This window comes from Phyllobates terribilis, unplaced genomic scaffold (genome assembly GCF_046119375.1).
Source record: "Phyllobates terribilis strain yellow unplaced genomic scaffold, ASM4611937v1 Scaffold_10__3_contigs__length_209671492, whole genome shotgun sequence".
In the NCBI taxonomy this organism is placed as follows: domain Eukaryota; kingdom Metazoa; phylum Chordata; class Amphibia; order Anura; family Dendrobatidae; genus Phyllobates; species Phyllobates terribilis.
The window spans coordinates 178032477-178053705 of NW_027362770.1; the positions used below are offsets into that span (position 1 = coordinate 178032477).

Here is a 21229-nt window from a genome sequence, read left to right on the forward strand (position 1 = left end):
TCTGTGGGATGGGACCACCCTGGGGTGTATGGCTGTCTGACAGGGCGTGAATACTTTTTCACAGGACTATCACTTTTGCGACTTGCGGTTGTTTATTGGCCCATTGATTTAGGTAATTGCATAAGTATTAGACCCCCTGTGTATTCATATTGATCAATATTGTTGCCGGTAGAATGAGGATTGTAATAATGTTAGATTCCTCCTTCTTGTTCATCCCGATCCTCCTGGTTCAGGGATGGAAATCTAGAATAAAACTCTACATGGGTACAGGGTAGTGGTATTGGATCTGTCGTAACACTACAGAGCAGTTTTCATGTCATTAATGGTTTGTGGGTAAATTACGAGGCTGTGTAAGGGTTAATCCCCCGCCTCCACGCTCCGTCCATATTCCCATCTATAAAGTGCCGCCATTTCCTGCTGTGACTGGAGTTTGAGCCAATTATCTTGATATTGATCCTATTCTCCTGGAAACATGTATCTGCATGAATGGACGTCCGCCGACCTCCCGCCACTCCCAGCTTCAATTACTTCTCCGCCGCTCTGCACTGCGCTCAGGGATTCCCCCGCCATTGCGGATAGATGACTGTATGAAGACGAGGAAGGGGCACACGCTAATGTCTACTGAATTGGGCCCGTAAAATAAAATATAGTAATATCAATACCATAATACCGTATTAAAAATACAGCACACACAAATAATACCGCCATACAGTGCCCACATAGTACTACAGTTACAGTCCCTACTAAATGCAGCCCACAAAATATAACAACATCTATATCATATTACAGTATTAAAAATACAGCGCACACAAATAATACCGCCATACAGTGCCCACATAATATTACAGTTACAGTCCCTACTAAAAGCACCAATATAATAAAAGCAGCAGCATAATACTACAGTTTCCTTCCGTACTAAATACAGCCCATAAAACAACAATATCAATACCGTATTACCGTATTAAAAACACCGTACACACAAATAATACCGCCATACAGTGCCCACATAGCACTACAGTAACAGTCCCTACTAAATGCTGCCCAAAAAATAAAATCTAACAATATCAATACCATAATAGCTTATTAAAAATACAGTGCACACAAGTAATACCGCCATACATTGCCCACAAAATACTAGTTACAGTCCCTACTAAAAGCACCAACATAATGCTGCCTTACCGTTGTCACTAATAAATATTCACATAATGCCGCCATCTCATAGTACTGTAATTACGCGTCAAACCATCAGCACCCACGTATACTGCCTTATTGGATAATACATTAAACTCCCCAACAAACGCACAATACTGCCATACAGAGTCACATAATACTAAAATAACTTTTAATTTATATCGCCCACATTATACTGCCCTATAGTACTTTTATGATATTGAAGTCCCCATCGTACACATAGATGATACTGCCATTCCCCATTGATGGCAGTTATGTGTCCAGCTCTCATCACTCACATAATACTGCCCTATAGTGCCTATATGATAATCCATTAAAGTCCAAATAAACATGCTCATAATACTGCCATACAGGATTCTCAAGGAACTACAATCAAATGTTGAACATATATCCACGTAATACTGTCACACAGTGCACACATAATACTACAGAAAAGTATTGCAATACATTGTTCATCTTATACTGTAATCAAGTTTCCAACTAACGCCTCCAACATATTATTGTCATGTAGCGCACTCATAGCACCATATTAAAGTGTCTGATCGAAAGTACACACAAAATACTGCCATACAGTGCACTCATAGTACTTTATTAACATTCTCAAATTACAGTACACATATAATGCTGCCATACAGTGCACTCAAAGTACTTTATTAACATTCCCAAATAACAGCACACACATAATACTGCCATACTGTGCACTCATAGTACTTTATTAACATTCCCAAATTACAGTACACATACAATACTGCCATACAGTGCACTCATAGTACTTTATTAACATTCCCAAATTACAGTACACGTATAATACTGCCATACAGTACCCTCATAGTACTATATTAACATTCCCAAATGACAGCACACATATAATACTGCCATACTGTGCATTGAGAGTAATGTATTAACATTCTCAAATGAGAGGATACATATAATACTGCCATACAGTGCACTTATAGTACTATATTAAAGTTCCCAAATGACAATATACATATAATACTGCCATACAGTGTACTCATAGTACTATATTAGCATTCCCAAATGACAGTACACATATAATACTGCCACACAGTGCACTCATAGTACTACAATCAAATTTCCATCATCCACTTTATACTGCGAACATAATTATACAATAAAAAGGTGAAATAATAGTAACTACAAAATACTGCTATATAGTGCCAGCATAATACTATCATGATGTGCCAAACTAGCCTTGCCTTCCATACAGAAGACATATAATAGTACCATACCATACACAAATAATACCGTAACGAGAAAGGGAAGCGAGGGAGGAGGGGGAGATACCTCTGTAGTGGAAGGAGCCTATTCCTACCACCTGTGCCCACTATTATCGTCACCCCATGGAGTCTTCACACTGGTTGTCCTATTATGTAAAGTAGGACCCCCCCCACCTCATTCAAGGCATTTCCCCATTTTGTAATGTGGCAGTCAGAAGTCAGTGTTTTATTTCTTGGTAAAGGCTAGGACCCATCATCAGCTTGGGCACCCAGACTGGCACCGCGCCAGGCACTGCAGTAGCCCCGCCACCATGAATCACATGCCTTTGATGGGTTGATGCAGAATTCTCCCTTGGCTGAACACTCTGGAGAGAGGAGGCGGCTGACGAGAGCTGACAGGACGCCCACACAGCCGCGCCAACCCGTCCAGCATCGCCTCCTGTGCCCATATCACATAGTGACAGCAGCAGAAGTTTATGTCAGGCCCCGACGCCTGCCCCTCAATCATTCCTTCTAGACGTCGTCGGCCACCGGGGAAAGTCCTCGCCGCTTGCCCTCATTTTGATTCATATCATGCCATTTCGAAGCTCGACAACCCCGGGGGTAGCGTTATTAATGCCGGGGATTATATTCTCTTTTTTTAACACGTTTGCTACCTGGCCTGTTTGAACTTATAAGAGGAAGCATTTAAAGGGAATCTTTCAGCAGATTTTTGCTATGTAATCTGACAGCAGCATGATGTAGGGGCCAAGATCCTGATTCCGGCGATGTATCACTTAGGTTACTGGCTGCAGCAGTTGTCATACAATCACTGTTTTCTCTTTTAGGAGAGCTCGGAATGTTGAGCAGTGTATAACCCCGCCCACACCACTGATTGGCTGCTTTCAAGGGTGGGGGCGTGATTGGACTAGGAGAAACGCGACACCTAGTCCTGTAGCGATAATTGCCTGCTGATAAAACACTGATTGTATTAAACACACACAGCCCAGTAAGTGATACATCACTGGAATCAGGGTCTCAGCCCCTATATCATACTGCTCTCAGATTACATAGCAAAAATTTGCTGACAGATTCCCTTTAAAAAAAATGTTGTTTTTGTGTCGCCATATCCTGGGAGCAATAACTTTTTATTTTTCTGTAGGGGGCTTGTACTTAGTGGGATGAGCTGACATTTTTACTAGTACTCTTTTGGGGGTACATACAATTTTTAAAATTTTATTATTATGTGATAATTACAATTATAAAATATAATAATTAATTGTGTCTTTTTAATATTTTTATTGATCATAGTTTTTTTTACATATTTTTATTAGGAATTTTTTTTTTTTTTTTTGAGGGGCGCAGGTTCAGAAAATGGCCATCACAATGGCTTAAGTTTGCTGGACAGCTACTTGTGCCACAAATTCAAGCCTTTCCCGGATTCTTTCCAATAAAAGTTGGTAAGTAAGAATATATGTTTAGGAAGAGGAGGTGGAGCATCGGTGGCAGCCATGTTGGTTGGTACCCAGCTTTCTTGTATACAGATACCGTTCACTGATTCTTTTGTAATGGAAAAGGCATAGCGCTGGATCAGATGGACCCACAGAACAAAAATATAGCACAATCTAGTAAGGATTTACATTTAAAGCATGTAATAGGTGAGTATTATAGGGGTAAACAAGGAGGAATACTAATATCCCAGTACAAAAAAAAAATTCTACCAGCAGCCACCACTAGAGGGAGCTTACTGCATACAGTTTTATTATTATAGATTCCTAGGCCTATATGAGGCCCACCAGGATACACACCTGGGACTTGGTATTAAGATTTTCTAGTTGCTCCGGAGTTCTGTCTGATACCTGTTTCCAGTCTTCCAGGACCTCTGATACCTGTTCCCAGTCTTCAGGACCTTTGCTACCAGTTTCCAGTCTTGCAGGATCCCTGATACCTGTTCCCGGTCTTCCAAGACTTTTTTCTACGTGTCTGCCTGCAGCTTTCAGGACCTCTGCTTCCTGTTTCTGGTTTTCCAGGACCTCTGCTATGTGTTCACCTCTGGCTTCCAGGATGTCTTCTGTCCGAATGTGCCTTCCAGGACTTCTGATACCTGTTCCCAGTCTTCCAGGACCTCTGCTACCTGTTCCCAGTCTTCCAGGACCTCTGCTACCTGTTCCCAGTCTTCCGGACCTCTGCTACCTGTTTCCAGTCTTCCAGGACCTCTGCTACCTGTTTCCAGTCTTCCAGGACCTCTGCTACCTGTTTCCAGTCTTCCGGACCTCTGCTACCTGTTCCCAGTCTTCCAGGACCTCTGCTACCTGTTCCCAGTCTTCCAGGACCTCTGCTACCTGTTTCCAGTTGTCCGGACCTCTGCTACCTGTTCCCAGTCTTCTAGGTCCTCTGCTACCAGTTTTGCAGGATCCCTGATACCTGTTCCCGGTCTTCCAAGACCTCTGCTACATGTCTGCCTGCAGCTTTCAGGATGTCTCCTATCCGCCTGCGGCTTCAAGGACCTCTGCTACCTGTTCTTGATCTTCCAGGACCTCTGCTACCTGTTCCTGATCTTCCAGGACCTCTGCTACCTGCTCCTGGTTTTCTAGGACCTCTGCTACCTGTTCCTGGTCTTCCAGTACCTCTGCTACCTGTTCCCTGTCTCCTGTGCTTCCGGCTTCTCGACCTCTACTACCTGTCTTCTGTCTCCAGGACCTCTGCTACCTGTCTATGGTCTCCGGGACCTCGGCTACCTGTCTACGGTCTCCAGGACCTCGGCTACCTGTCTGTGGTCTCCAGGACCTCTGCTACCTGTCTGTGGTCTCCAGGACCTCTGCTACCTGTCTGTGGTCTCCAGGACCTCTGCTACCTGTCTGTGGTCTCCAGGACCTCTGCTACCTGTCTGTGGTCTCCCCAACCTTTGCTACCTGTCTGCTGTCTCCAGGACCTCTGCTACCTGTCTGCTGTCTGCAGGACCTCTGCTACCTGTTTTCGGTCCCCCCGACCTCTGCTACCTGTCTGCTGTCTCCAGGACCTCTGCTACCTGTCTGCTGTCTCCAGGACCTCTGCTACCTGTGTGCTGTCTCCAGGACCTCTGCTACCTGTGTGCTGTCTCTAGGACCTCTGCTACCTGTCTGCTGTCTCCAGGACCTCTGCTACCTGTCTGCTGTCTCCAGGACTTCTGCTACCTGTCTGCTGTCTCCAGGACCTCTGCTACCTGTCTGTGGTCTCCCCAACCTCTGCTACCTGTCTATGGTCTCCCCAACCTCTGCTACCTGTCTGCTGTCTCCAGGACCTCTGCTACCTGTCTGCTGTCTCCAGTACCTCTGCTACCTGTCTGCTGTCTCCAGGACCTCTGCTACCTGTCTGCTGTCTGCAGGACCTCTGCTACCTGTTTTTGGTCCTCCCCGACCTCAGCTATCTGTCTGCTGTCTCCAGGACCTCTGCTACCTGTCTGCTGTCTCCAGGACCGCTGCTACCTCTGTGCTGTCTCCAGGACCGCTGCTACCTCTGTGCTGTTTCCAGGACCTCTGCTACCTGTCTGCAGTCTCCAGGACCTCTGCTACCTGTCTGCAGTCTCCAGGATCTCTGCTACCTGTCTGCAGTCTCCTGGACCTCTGCTACCTGTCTGCTGTCTCCTGGACCTCTGCTACCTGTCTGCTGTCTCCTGGACCTCTGCTACCTGTCTGCAGTCTCCAGGATCTCTGCTACCTGTCTGCAGTCTCCAGGACCTCTGCTACCTGTGTGCTGTCTCCAGGACCACTGCTACCTGTCTGCTGTCTCCTGGACCTCTGCTACCTGTCTGCAGTCTCCAGGATCTCTGCTACCTGTCTGCAGTCTCCAGGACCTCTGCTACCTGTGTGCTGTCTCCAGGACCTCTGCTACCTGTGTGCTGTCTCCTGGACCTCTGCTACCTGTCTGCAGTCTCCAGAACCTCTGCTACCTGTGTGTTGTCTCCTGGACCTCTGCTTACTGTCTGCAGTCTCTAGGGCCTCTGCTGCCTGTCTGCAGTCTCCAGGACTTCTGCTACCTGTCTGCAGTCTCCAGGACCTCTGCTACCTGTGTGCTGTCTCCAGGACCACTGCTACCTGTCTGCTGTCTCCTGGACCTCTGCTACCTGTCTGCAGTCTCCAGGATCTCTGCTACCTGTCTGCAGTCTCCAGGACCTCTGCTACCTGTGTGCTGTCTCCAGGACCTCTGCTACCTGTGTGCTGTCTCCTGGACCTCTGCTACCTCTCTGCAGTCTCCAGAACCTCTGCTACCTGTGTGTTGTCTCCTGGACCTCTGCTTACTGTCTGCAGTCTCTAGGGCCTCTGCTGCCTGTCTGCAGTCTCCAGGACTTCTGCTACCTGTCTGCAGTCTCCAGGACCTCTGCTACCTGTCTGCAGTCTCCAGGACCTCTGCTACCTGTCTGCAGTCTCCAGGACCTCTGCTACCTGTCTGCAGTCTCCAGGACCTCTGCTACCTGTCTGCAGTCTTCAGGACCTCTGCTACCTATTTCCCACGTGCAATATCTCTCTGCTACACCGACGCCCATGGCCCATGTGCCCACCCAGACCTTGGGCTTTGAGGATCCACCTCACCCAGTGAGCCTAGCATAAGTACTGTATACAGTGAGCTCCCTCTAGTGGTGGCTAAAAGTAACACAACTTGTATTATATGCTTTAATGTCTATGCTGAGGATTTGGAGCTCCGTGTCAAAAAAACAGAACTCCAGACACAATCTATGAATGAAATTAATCAGGGCGGGGACACATTCTTCATCAAGTTACATATTATGTTGCCAGCTATTAAGATCATGTTTGGAAAATTAAATGGAGCCTGGGCCCTTGACTGGAGCGTCGCCTGGGGCCCCTGTGATAATTGATCTCTTAGGGGATGATGCTCTGAGCCTACATATATCACATTTACATAGTGGATGCATCGGGCGGCGCTCACTCCTGTCTCCAGTGTAACCAGCAGATGGAAGAAACCAGTTTTATAAAATAAAAAATTAGGTCAAATGGAAAAAAAATTCAGGGAGCTGTTTTTTTTTTTTTTTTTTTTTTTTTTTATTCTTTACTCATAAATCCCAAATGGCAGATTTCTATATCCTTTCTCAAAAGCGGAATAAATCCTAAAACCGGGAAAAGCAGATTTCTGAAATGACAGCGCCACCTATGGGCCGAACAGGGAAGTGAATATTTTAAAAAAAAATCTCTTATATACGGGGATTACATAAATATTATACAAGCTTATTCCTGGGTGTTATGCACACGCCCGGGCTGAGCGGCGTGTGCGTGTGATTGTAGTGATTCCACTGGACCATGAACCGGAGAGTGCCTGGAGGGGCGTGACTAAGTATCTGGCCGATCCGACCAAGATGGCACGACGGCATACGACGCCAGTGCACCAGGGAGAAACCGGGCAGAGGGACCAGGTGCTACTCCAGGTCAAACTCCGGACACGGGGGTTGACCCACACAGGGATTACTGGATCAGGCTGGTTAGGCTGGCGCACAGACTGGAGGGTATAGGCAGGCACGACTGGTATGCAGGCAGGCGGGTAAAGGCAAGCGCAGCTAGAGTGCAGACAGGGAGGCACTAGCAGGTAGGAACACAGGCGGGATAGGACCCAGTACACACTGGGACTCAGGAACAATACAGGTAGAGGGGTACAGGCAAGCACAGCTAGAGTGCAGACAGGGAGGCACTAGCAGGTAGGAACACAGGCGGGATAGGACCCAGTACACACTGGGACTCAGGAACAGGCAGGTTAGGCTGGCACAGACTGGTGGATATAAGCAAACACGGCAGGTATGCAGATGGGTGGATACAGGCGAGTATGCAGGCAGGGAGGTACTGGCCGAAAGGACGGGCTGGAGCACAGAAAGGTTAAGACCCAGTACAGACTGGGTCACAGAACCGCAGATGCGGTAGACAACCACAGCAGAGAGGGAACGCCCGAAGCGGTGGGCAAGAACAGAGCAGGACAGGACTGCCGGAGCAGCGGGCAGAAGCAGGGCAGGACAGGACTGCCGGAGCAGCGGGCAGAAGCAGGGCAGGACAGGACTGCCGGAGCAGCGGGCAGAAGCAGGGCAGGACAGGACTGCCGGAGCAGCGGGCAGAAGCAGGGCAGGACAGGACTGCCGGAGCAGTGAGCAAGGAGTCAGAGCAGGCTAGAACCGCCGGAGCGGTGAGCAAAGGAGTCAGAGCAGGCTAGAACCGCCGGAGCGGTGAGCAAAGGAGTCAGAGCAGGCTAGAACCGCCGGAGCGGTGAGCAAAGGAGTCAGAGCAGGCTAGAACCGCCGGAGCGGTGAGCAAAGGAGTCAGAGCAGGCTAGGCTGAGTAGGGGGGACAGGGCTCTGTTCACACGGAACAGACAGGAAGGGAAAGGCAGAGCCAGACACCCACAGGGTACTTGCAGTGAAGTAGCGAGTGGACCACAAACTCACAAACGGGAGTACAGAGACAACAAGCAGGAGTTAGGTACGAGTTCAGACTCTGCAGAAAAAGGAAGGGAACGGACATAGAGGCAAAACAGGTAAAGGATAGGAGAGAGTTCAGACTGGAACTGAGTGTACGGAGGAGACCGACACTGCAGCGGGACACAGGAGCGGGTCTGGGAATACGGCCACCCGAGAGGCAGGACGAACAGGCAAGGAGCGTGTTCAGACAGGACAGACAAGATACAGGAGCGGGTCTAGGTAATCAGCCCCTAGAAGGCGAGAGGAACAGGCTAGGAGCGTGTTCAGACAGGTCAGACAAGATACAGGAACAGGTCTAGGTAATCGGCCCCTAGAAGGCAGGAGGAACAGGCTAGGAGCGTGTTCAGACAGGTCAGACAAGATACAGGAACAGGTCTAGGTAATCGGCCCCTAGAAGGCAGGAGGAACAGGCTAGGAGCGTGTTCAGACAGGCCTGGAAATACAGCCTCCAGGATAGGCAGACAAGAGAACACAGAACGGGACCTGGCACCTTCAGAGTGCAAGCACACACTGAAAGAAACACTATGCTCAGGCAGGGATAGATGGGCGCAGCTGAGCTATATACCAGGTGACAGACAGCAATAGGCTGAGGACGCACAAGGGGTGTGACCAACAGCAGGTACAAAAAGCAGGAAGTGATCGGGCGCCGCCCTTAAGCAGCAGAAACAGACACAAACAGACAGCATGGAGGGAAGCCAGAGAGACATTCTGGACAGGAGATCAAGTGCGCGCTCTTGCACAGTGGGAGATGGACCACTATGCAAGGACGCCGCCAGGTATGTTACACTGGGCACATGTACAGATAGGAGCAGTATTATAGTAGTTATATTCTTGTACATAGGGGGCAGTATTATATAGGGGGCAGTATTATAGTAGTTATATTCTTGTACATAGGGAGCAGTATTATATAGGGGCAGTATTATAGTAGTTATATTCTTGTACATAGGGGCATTATTATAGTAATTATATTCTTGTACATAGGGGGCAGTATTATAGTAGTTATATTCTTGTACATAGGGGGCAATATTATAGTAGTTATATTCTTGTACATAGGAGCAGTATTATAGTAGTTATATTCTTGTACATAGGGGCAGTATTATAGTAGTTATATTCTTGTACATAGGAGCAGTATCATAGTAGTTATATTCTTGTACATAGGAGCAGTATTATTGTAGATATATTCTTGTACATAGCAGCAGTATTATAGTAGTTATATTCTTGTACATAGGGGGCAGTATTATAGCGGTTATATTCCTGTACATAGGGGCAGTATTATAGTATATTTTTGTATATAGGGGCAGTATTATATAGGGGCAGTATTATAGTAGTTATATTCTTGTACATAGGAGCAGTATTATAGTAGTTATATTCTTGTACATAGGGGCAGTATTTTAGTAGTTATATTCTTGTACATAGGAGCAGTATTTTAGTAGTTATATTCTTGTACATAGAGGGCAGTATTATAGTAGTTATATTCTTGTACATAGGAGCAGTATTATAGTAGTTATATTCTTGTACATAGCGGGCAGTATTATAGTAGTTATAATCTTGTACATAAGGGGCAGTATTATAGTAGTTATATTCTTGTACATAAGGGGCAGTATTATAGTAGTTATAGTCTTGTACATAGGGGCAGTATTATAGTAGTTATATTCTTGTACATAGGAGGCAGTATTATAGTAGTTATATTCTTGTACATAGGGGCAGTATTATAGTAGTTATATTCTTGTACATAGGGGCAGTATTATAGTAGTTATATTCTTGTTCATAGGAGCAGTATTATAGTAGTTATATTCTTGTATATAGGGGGCAGTATTATAGTAGTTATATTCTTGTACATAGGGGAAGTATTATAGTAGTTATATTCTTGTACATAGGGGGCAGTATTATAGTAGTTATATTCTTGTACATAGGGGGCAGTATTATAGTAGTTATATTCTTGTACATAGGAGCAGTATTATAGTAGTTATATTCATGTACATAGGAGCAGTATTATAGTAGTTATATTCTTGCACATAGGAGCAGTATTACAGTAGTTATATTCTTGTACATAGGGGCAGTATTATAGTAGTTATATTCTTGTACATAGGGGAAGTATTATAGTAGTTATATTCTTGTACATAGGGGCAGTATTATAGTAGTTATATTCTTGTATATAGGGGGCAGTATTATAGTAGTTATATTCTTGTACATAGGGGCAGTATTATAGTAGTTATATTCTTGTACATAGGGGCAGTATTATAGTAGTTATATTCTTGTTCATAGGAGCAGTATTATAGTAGTTATATTCTTGTATATAGGGGGCAGTATTATAGTAGTTATATTCTTGTACATAGGGGAAGTATTATAGTAGTTATATTCTTGTACATAGGGGGCAGTATTATAGTAGTTATATTCTTGTACATAGGGGGCAGTATTATAGTAGTTATATTCTTGTACATAGGAGCAGTATTATAGTAGTTATATTCATGTACATAGGAGCAGTATTATAGTAGTTATATTCTTGCACATAGGAGCAGTATTATAGTAGTTATATTCTTGTACATAGGGGCAGTATTATAGTAGTTATATTCTTGTACATAGGGGAAGTATTATAGTAGTTATATTCTTGTACATAGGGGCAGTATTATAGTAGTTATATTCTTGTTCATAGGAGCAGTATTATAGTAGTTATATTCTTGTATATAGGGGGCAGTATTATAGTTGTTATATTCTTGTACATAGGGGCAGTATTATAGTAGTTATATTCTTGTACAAAGGAGCAGTATTATAGTAGTTATAATCTTGTACATAGGGGGCAGTATTATAGTAGTTATATTCTTGTATATAGGGGGCAGTATTATAGTAGTTATATTCTTGTACATAGGAGCAGCATTATAGTAGTTATATTCTTGTACATAGGGGGCAGTATTATAGTAGTTATATTCTTGTATATAGGGGGCAGTATTATAGTAGTTATATTCTTGTACATAGGGAGCAGTATTATAGTAGTTATATTCTTGTATATAGGGGGCAGTATTATAGTAGTTATATTCTTGTACATAGGAGCAGCATTATAGTAGTTATATTCTTGTACATAGGGGGCAGTATTATAGTAGTTATATTCTTGTACATAGGGGCAGTATTATAGTAGTAATATTCTTGTACATAGGGGCAGTATTATAGTAGTTATATTCTTGTATATAGGGGGCAGTATTATAGTAGTTATATTCTTTTACATAGGGGGCAGTATTATAGTAGTTATATTCTGGTACATAGGGGGCAGTATTATAGTAGTTATATTCTTGTACATAGGGGCAGTATTACAGTAGTTATATTTTTGTACATAGGAGCAGTATTATAGTAGTTATATTCTTGTACATAGGAGCAGTATTATAGTAGTTATATTCTTGTATATAGGGGCAGTATTATAGTAGTTATATTCTTGTACATAGGAGCAGTATTATAGTAGTTATATTCTTGTATATAGGGGCAGTATTATAAAACGTATTTATATTCACTTTCTTTCTGTTTAGACTGAAGTTTGTGTCAGGCGGACAAAGATCCTACAACATCAGTCACCTAGAAGAACTATTTGCAGTTGTCCGCGGCCATGAATTTCCTCCGCAGACGCCTCTCGGACAGCAGCTTTGTGGCTAACCTGCCCAATGGTTACATGATGGACCTTCAGCGGCCGGAGAACTCCACCAGCTCTCCTGCGTCTCCAGCATTGGAGCGGAAGCAGCAGCCTCCTCTGCAGGTCTCGGCCTCCTCCACCTCCACCTCTGGAAGCAGCAGCCTCTTCAGCTCCATCACCAATGCAGTGAAACAGACCACTCAGGCCGCTGCGGGGCTGGTGGAGCAGACTGGACCCCCGGCCCCTCCTGTGATCCTGAAACCCAAAATCCTTCTGGTCATTGATGATGCTCATACAGACTGGTAAGTTTACAATTCACATCCATCATATCCATCAGCCGTAAACTTCTACACTTCTAATTACACTCTGACCATAGTCATCATCATTATGTGCACTATATGGCAGCATTAAGTGGACACTTTGTGCCACTATATTTTCAATAAATAGTACTGCTATATACATGTCACTTTTGGATGACAGTATTATTTTGTAAGTTGGCACTTTATGACACTTGTATTCGTTCAAGGCATTATTATGTAGTACTATACGGCAAAAGTAAGTGTGAACTACCATATATACGCCATATTGTATGCTTACTATATGACAGTATTATATAGGCAGTATACAGTAATATTAGGTTGTCACTATATGGCATTTTTATGTATGTATGTACTATAACACACAATTCAATGGAAAATACAGTATATAACGTGTTATAAGCTTTGTATATGACGGTATTATTTAGGCAGTATATAATACTATTAAATTGGCTCTATGTGGCACTTTTATTTGCTCTTAGGCATTATTATGTAGTACTATATGATACAATTTAGTGGGAACTACTGTATATACTGTGTTACATGTGTAGTATATTATGGTAATATTATTTTGCCACTATATGGTGCTTTTATATGTTCACTATTAGGCATTATTATGTAATACTATATGGCACAGGGTACGATTATATTATGTTGGCACTATGTGGCGCTTTTATATTAAGGCATTATTATGTAATGTTATATGGCACAATTAAGTGGGAACTGCTGTATATACTGAGTAATATGCTTAGTTATGTAGAACTAGATGGTGGCCCGATTCTAACGCATCGGGTATTCTAGAATAGGTATGTGGCCGACCGGGCGCAAGCAGCAGAGCGGTGTTTACATTTGGCGCCAAAATCGCTGATTGGTCGAGGCCGGCAACCGTGACCAATCAGCAAAGCGGTGTTAAAATTTGGCGCCTATATCGCAGATTGGTCACGGCCGGCGGTCACGTCTAATCAGCAGAGCGGGGTTTAAATTTGGCGCCAATAATGCTGATTGGTCACGGCCGCGACCAATCAGCAGAGCGGTGTTTAAATTTGTCGCCAATATCGCTGATTGGTCGCAGCCGGCCACCGCGACTAATCAGCGAAGCAGTGTTTAAATTTGTCGCCAATACTGCTGATTGGTCGCGGTCGGAGACCACGACTAATCAGCAGAGCGGTGTTTAAATTTGGCGCCAATACTGCTGATTGGTCGCGGTCGGAGACCACGACTGATCAGCAGAGCGGTGTTTAAATTTGGCGCCAATACTGCTAATTGGTCGCAGCCGGCGACCGCGACCAATCAGCAGAGCGGGGTTTACATTTGGCGCCAAAATCGCTGATTGGTCACGCCCGGCGGTCGCAACCAATCAGCAGAGCGGGGTTTAAATTTTGCACCAATACTGCTGATTGTTCGCGGCCTGCGACCGCGACCAATTAACAGAGCATTGTTTAAATTTTTCGCCAGAATCGCTGATTGGTTGCGGCTGGCGGTGGCGACCAATCAGCAGAGCGGTGTTTCAATTTGCCACCAAAATCACTGATTGGTCGGGGCCGGCCACCGCGACCAATCAGCAGAGCGGGGTGTAAATTTGCCGCCCATATCGATGATTGGTCGGGGCCGGCGGCCGCAACCAATCAGCGTCGTATTAGTGAGGACCGGGGAGCGGCGCTGCCTGTGCGGGTACTTCCGCTGCGAGCAGCTGGGTGATGAGCGGCTGCTCGCAGCAGAAGCATCCCGACCGGCGGCGCCGCTCCTCGGTCCTCCGTTCACACTTGCCGTCGGGAGATCATAGCGCTGTTTAAATTTGACGCCAATCTCGCTGATTGGTCGCGGTCGGCTGGCGGCCGCAACCAATCAGCAGAGCGTTGTTTAAATTTTGCGCTAATCTCGCTGATTGGTCGCCGTCGGCTGTCATCCGCGACCAATCAGCAGAGCGCTGTTTAAATTTGGCGCCAATCTCGCTGATTGGTCGCGGCTGGCGTCCGCGACCAATCAGCACAGCAGTGTTTACATGTGGCGGCAAGATCGATGATTGGTCGCGGCCGCTATTTAAATGTGGTGATTGGTCGCGGGCAGCGGCCGCGACCAATCAGCAGAGCGGTGTTTAACTTTAGCGCCAAGATCACTGATTGGTCGCGGGCGGAGAGCGCGACCAATCAGCGAATCGTATTGGTAAGGACTGGGGAGCGGAATCGTATTGGTGAGGACTGGGGAGCGCCGCTGCCTGTGCGGATACTTCCACTCTGAGAAGCCAGGAGATGAGCGACTGCTCGCAGCAGAAGTATCCGGACCCGCAGCGCCGCTCCCCGGTCCTCCCTTGACACCCTAGCCGCTGATGTCCCCACAGTATCAGCATGGTGTTACAAAGGTCCGGACATTTGTGTTAAAATTCGCTGATTGGTCGCTGGCGCTGCCCGCGACCAATCACCGATTTGGGCGCCAAATTTAAATATCAGCCGCGACCAATCACCGATTTGGCCGCCACATTTAAATATCGTCCGCGACCAATCAGCACAGCGGTGTTTAAATGTGGCACCAAGATCGGTGATTGGTCGCGGCCGCTATTTAAATGTGGCGGCCAAATCGGTGATTGGTCGCGGGCAGCGCCGCGACCAATCAGCGATTTTTAACACAAATGTCCGGATCTTTGTAACACCATGCGGATACTGTGGGGACATCAGCGGCTAGGGTGTGAAGGGAGGACCGAGGAGCGGCGCTGCGGGTCGGGATACTTCTGCTGCGAGCGCCCGCTCATGTCCCGGGTTCTCGCAGTGGAAGTATCCGCACAGGCAGCGCCGCTGACATCCATGCGGCTAGGGTGTGAAGGGAGGACCGGGGAGCGGCGCTGACATCCAATTGGTCGCGGCCGCTATTTAAATGTGCCGCACAAATCGGTGATTGGTCGCCGTCTTGGCCCGCGACCAATCACTGATCTTGCCGCAAAAGTTAAACACTACTGTGCTGATTGGTCGCGGACGCTGCCCGCGACCAATCACCGATTTGGGCGCCAAATTAAAATATCGGCCGCGACCAATCACCGATCTTGGCTCCACATTTAAACACCGCTGTGCTGATTGGTCGCGGACGCTATTTAAATGTGGAGCCAAGATCGGTGATTGGTCGCGGCCGATATTTTAATTTGGCGCCCAAATCGGTGATTGGTCGCGGGCAGCGTCGGCGACCAATCAGCACAGCGGTGTTTAACTTTTGCGGTAAGATCAGTGATTGGTCGCGGTCTTCGGACCCGACCAATCATCGAATCGTCTTGGTGAGGACCGGGGAGCGGCGCTGCCTGTGCGGCTACTTCCGCTGCGAAAACCCGGGACATAGCGGGCGCTCGCAGCAGAAGTATCCCGACCCGCAGCGCCGCTCCCCGGTCCCCCCTTCCGCATGGAGGTCAGCGACGCCGGCGGTCCTTCCGCTGCTACCAGCCGGGAGATGAGCACCTCGCGCCGCTCATCTCCCGGCTGCATCTCCGTCCCGCAGATGGGTCCGGCGGTCGAGGTCCTTCTGCTGGTACCGGCCGGGAGATGAGCGCCTCGCGCCGGTCATCTCCCTGCTGCATCGCCGCTGAGCTCCGTCCCGCAGATGAGCCGCTAACGGCCGCCATCTTTTTTCAGAAATCCTGCGGCGCTGATTGGCCGCTGCCGGACCAATGAGCGACGCGGGATTTCCAGGACAGACAGAAAGACAGACAGATAGACAGACAGACAGACAGACAGACGGGATAAGACAATTATATAGTAGAAGGGTACGGTAATACTAGGTTGGCACTATATGGCACTTTTATGTTCTTACTGTTAGGCATTATTATGTAATATGAGACAAAAACTGGCCAATTATATACAAAAATGCAAAACCCGGTGCTAAGACAAGTAGTCAAGCACCGAGTTCAAATTGCCTACTCGTGTCCAATGTAGAAAACAAACGGAGAACAAAAGAGTAATTAGCAATGAAACAAAATCTTTATTAGTGATTCATAGTCACAGTGATAAAAGGATATATGAAAGAAATAATAACAAAACAAGGGGATCAGGAACAGACAGTGCCAGAAACAGGACAACCCCTGGCAATAAAATTACTGAGCAATCCAAAGTGCAAAAATGCAGATAAATATACAGGCAGAGGGACACTCCATAGGTATATAATTACCAATAAAGGTAATGGATAAATATCACAGTTCACCCATTAAGGAATAAAAAGTCAATATGACTCAACCATAATATGTGCAAAAATCGCTGAGTAGCGACAATAAAGCAAAGATCCAAATTAAGGGTAAGTTATATGGCTGCCCTATGCCACACGATGTTAAGTAAGGAAGTATACAAAAAGTACCCGGACCTAGTTAAAATCACTCACCCAATGGCAAGGTGTCCGGGAAACAGGAAGCTCACAGGGTGCCTGGGGAGCCACAGAACGTACTACAGGTGAAAGCGCGCCCCGACGCGCGTTTCGCTCTTCTTTATCAAGAGGCGCTGTGTGTATGCCCGACAGGACCTGATTATATACGCCCACCCTTGGTCACGTGATGCAAAAGAGGGAAACACATTGGTATGTAGCGGTGCGTGTACCCGGAGCCACGCCCCCCGCCGCCCGCGTCACAGCCGTCAGGTCACGAGCGCGCACCAGGCAGCGCGCCTAGGAAGCGCTCCCGGGGGCGCGCCAGGGACAGAAGACAGCCGGACACGGGCACGGGTCAGCCAGGAGCCGGGAGACAGGCACCCCACCAATGTGAAAAAGAAGATAGATATAAGAAATACAGACAGAGGATGGTGAGCAAATACAAAATAGTAAAATACACCTTAAATAAGACAAGATGCTCTCAGACACAAATGAATGAGTAAGATAACTTAATGGAGCATAATTATAATAAAGATCCATCAATTAACTCTAGATAATTACAATAAGTGCCCAATAAGGGTAAATATATATAAGTCCAGAGATATATGTGGAGACAAGTCGACATGGGACCATTTCCCACAAGGATCAGAAGATGATAATCGAAGGGCTCTTGCGAAATGCTCCATGTTATCCGCCATAAAATGCCTTGAACAGAGAATTGAGGAAGGTCCATATGGCGCACACAAACAATGAGTTAATAGCCACGAGTCTAAAAAGGTAGAGAACAACAAAGTTAAAAGCAAATAATAAAAACAGACTAAAAACTAGAGCACGGACTTTAGATCAAGAAAAATAAACACTGAGGGAGAGAACAAGCCAAGCAAAAAAGGGCCCAATCACAAAAATGAGGAGAAGCTCAAATTTTCATTAAGGCCACGCGGTGCCAAGGTGTCCAGGGTGCTAATCCACCTGGCCTCTTTTTGTGCAAGGCAAAGTCTGTAGTCACCCCCTCGAGAGCCCAGATGTACCGCATCTATTCCCCGCACCAAAAGGCTGCGTGGGTCACAATTGTGAACTTGTTTAAAATGTCGCGGTAAAGTCCTGAGCTCACGGGGGTCCGACACAGATTTAGCTGCGCCAATGTCCCGCACATGCTCCCGCACCCGGATCCTCAATTCCCTTGTCGTAAGACCTACATAGATTTTCTGACAACTACACGTGGCATAGTAAACCACGTGTGTTGTACCACAGGAAATGTATCTGAGGATCCGGTAAGTGCGGGAGCCATCTGAGCTCGCAAAAGACGAACTGCGAAGGACATTGGCGCAGGCCCTGCAATGGCCACATGGATAGGACCCAACCCTGGGACCGCGCGACCCGAAAGGATTAGCTACAGGTGGGACATAGTGACTTGAAGTAACCAGATCACCCAGATTTCTGGCACGTCTGGCAGTCATGAGTGGGAATTGTCCCACCACATCCCTCAGGGAGGGCTCCGCACCAAGAACATTCCAATGTCGTGAGAGGACCCGCCTCATAGAAACCCACTCATGATTATAAGTGGAAATGAAGCGGGTCCTCTCAGGAGGCCCGGAGAGAGGTGATCTCGGAAGAGGATATAGTAGAGAACTGCGGGGGGTGCTGCGGGCCCTACCGTAGCCACGGCCGATGCAGCGGTTACTGTAGCCTCTCTGTTTAAAACGTTGTGTCAGAGCTGCTGCCTGCTTTTCAAAGTTGGCTTCCGTCGAGCAAATGCGCTTAATCCTAAGGAATTGTCCGACCGGGACGGCCCTAATAGTAGAGGAAGTATGACCAGAGGCCGCATGCACCAAAGAGTTCACCGCTGTGGGCTTCCTGTAGACGTCCGTCTGGATGAGGGAGTGTGAGTCCACCACCAGAGTGACGTCCAGTAAGTCCAAGCGTGTAAGGCTATAAGTGTAAGTCAATTTGATGCCCCACTCATTGGTGTTAAGCCGCCCCATAAAGTCATCAAGCTCCTCCGCCGAACCCCGCCAGAAAAATAGGACATCATCGATATACCTGAGCCATGCCACGACCCGGTCAGCGCCCCGCACACCATCGCCCCCAAAAAATATCCCTCTCCCACGCGCCAAGGAAGAGGTTTGCATACGATGGTGCACAGGCCGCCCCCATGGCCGTCCCACGTCGCTGCAGGTATATCGTGTCCTTGAAAAGAAAATAATTATGGCAAAGGATAAAGCGGAGGAGCTCGAGAATAAATTCCCGTGAAGGGCCGCTCAGGTCGGAACCCCCAAGGAAAAGCTCGACGGAAGTCACACCAAGATCGTGATCAATGCAGGTATGCAGACTCTCCACATCGGCCGTGACCATGATAGTGCCAGGTTCCAGAGAGATGCCATCAACCCTAGTAAGGACGTCCGTCGTGTCCCGCACATAGGACGGGAGGGTCCCCACCAGTGGTCTCAAATGACTATCAACATATTGTGAGATAGGACCACATAAACCACCCAGGCCGGACACGATCGGACGTCCAGGAGGGTTAATGGCATCCTTATGTACTTTGGGGAGTAAGTAAAAAGTAGCTGTTTTAGGGGAACGTACAGTCAGAGCCTCCACAGTTCTCTTATCTATAATACCTCTCTCACAGGCCCGGGCCAGAATACCCTGCAAGGTGGCGGAGAAGGAGGCAGTGGGATTGTATGACAGCCTAGAGTAAGTCTCCTTATCTCTCAGCTGTCGCAGGGCCTCCCTCTCATATTTGTGGTGGGGCCACAGGACGATATTCCCTCCCTTGTCCGCCGGCTTAATGACTGTGTCCTTAAGAGTTTGAAGTTGTCGAATCGCTTGGCGTTGGGCGGAGGTTAAATTGTCAAACTTTCTCCGTGTGGAGAGTTTTTTGAAATCCTCCGCCACTAGATTAACGAAAATTTCTACTGCTGGACAAATAGACAAGGGAGGAAACCTCGTTGACTTAGGATTCCTAACCTGTGGTAACCCACCTGAGGGAGGGTTAGTTTGTTCAGATAAAAGATCCTCCAGATGTTGTAAAGCCTCCTCCTCCGTCACCGCTGGGACATGATCACCATCCGGCCTAAAATGGAGTTTTTTTAGAATCAATTTCCGAGCAAACAGGTGGAGGTCCTTGAGGGCCGTAAAATAGTCAAAAGAGTTAGTAGGAGAAAATGACAGGCCCATAGCAAGGACCTCCATCTGTGTCTCGGTTAGGATATGATTGGTAAGGTTCATAACACAGAGCCCCCCACAGGGATCACCAACCTGAAAAGGAACCGTCCGTTTCCTCCTATTATTCGGTCTCGTCTGAACACTTCCAGTAGGTCGAGTCACAGAACCCCCCTGAGAATCCGCGCCAACAACTGGTACCTGGCCCTCACTAGAGGTTCCCGAGGCAATCGAGGTGGACCTAGATCGTGTAAAAGAATTATTGCGGGATCTTGATCTTAGATTTTCCACCGGTGATCTCCACCGGTACACTCTATGAGTGGACATATCCAATGTATCACGTTGAAATTTTTTTATTTTCATAGCTTGAATTTCTTTGACAAGTTTCTGACAGTCCGCATCAATTTCCTCCTGGAGTTTCTTAAGGTCATCACTCGACAAATCCTTCTTAAGCTGTACTTGTAGAACATCAATCTCAGATTCTAACTCACGAAGGGATTTTTCACTTTGCTCCCTAAGGAGACCCAGGAAACCAAGTGAACAGTTGTTAGCCAAGGATTCCCAGTTAGTTTTGAAGAGGTCATCTTCAATTTTGAAAGAGGGGAAAATCTGTATCCTCAGGCCTCTCGGAATCAGAGATTTCTCAATATATTTAGTGAGGAAAGCATGGTTCCACCAGGTACGGCATCTCCGCTTAATTAAGGCCTTAAAGCTGGCAATTCTCTCCCTCAGTGTCTGATCTGTGTCCGGCACCACCAGACCCCCATTGCTGGATAACTCATCTAACTGCGCAAGCCAAGTGGTATCTCGTGCACGAAAGTCCATTATAGGCCAAATGAAAACTGTAAAAATACAGAAAAGCATATATGAGACAAAAACTGGCCAATTATATACAAAAATGCAAAACCCGGTGCTAAGACAAGTAGTCAAGCACCGAGTTCAA

General features: G+C 46.8%; 2 protein-coding genes across 4 annotated transcripts in view; one reads left to right on the top strand and one right to left on the bottom strand.

Annotated features, from left to right (window-relative positions):
* The window catches only part of SYN3 (synapsin III), a 329959-nt gene that overhangs the window by 37503 nt on the left and 271227 nt on the right, over positions 1-21229 (top strand). Inside the window, exon 2 of the mRNA XM_073650221.1 lies at positions 12375-12777. Within this exon, the coding sequence (XP_073506322.1) occupies positions 12452-12777 (326 nt within the window). The 5' untranslated portion in view covers positions 12375-12451. The remainder of the gene's footprint in view (positions 1-12374; positions 12778-21229) is intronic.
* LOC141164715 (uncharacterized) overlaps positions 1-21229 on the bottom strand; it is a 68806-nt gene that overhangs the window by 34979 nt on the left and 12598 nt on the right. The window contains exons 2-3 of one of the 3 annotated variants that reach the window (XM_073650222.1): positions 20383-21128; positions 16837-17893 (exon numbers count right to left, since the gene is read on the bottom strand). The exons of the other annotated variants lie outside the window; for them this stretch is intronic. Of the exons in view, the coding sequence (XP_073506323.1) occupies positions 17879-17893; positions 20383-21128 (761 nt within the window). The 3' untranslated portion in view covers positions 16837-17878. Of the gene's footprint in view, positions 1-16836; positions 17894-20382; positions 21129-21229 lie in introns of those variants that run through there. 3 annotated transcript variants of the gene reach the window in all.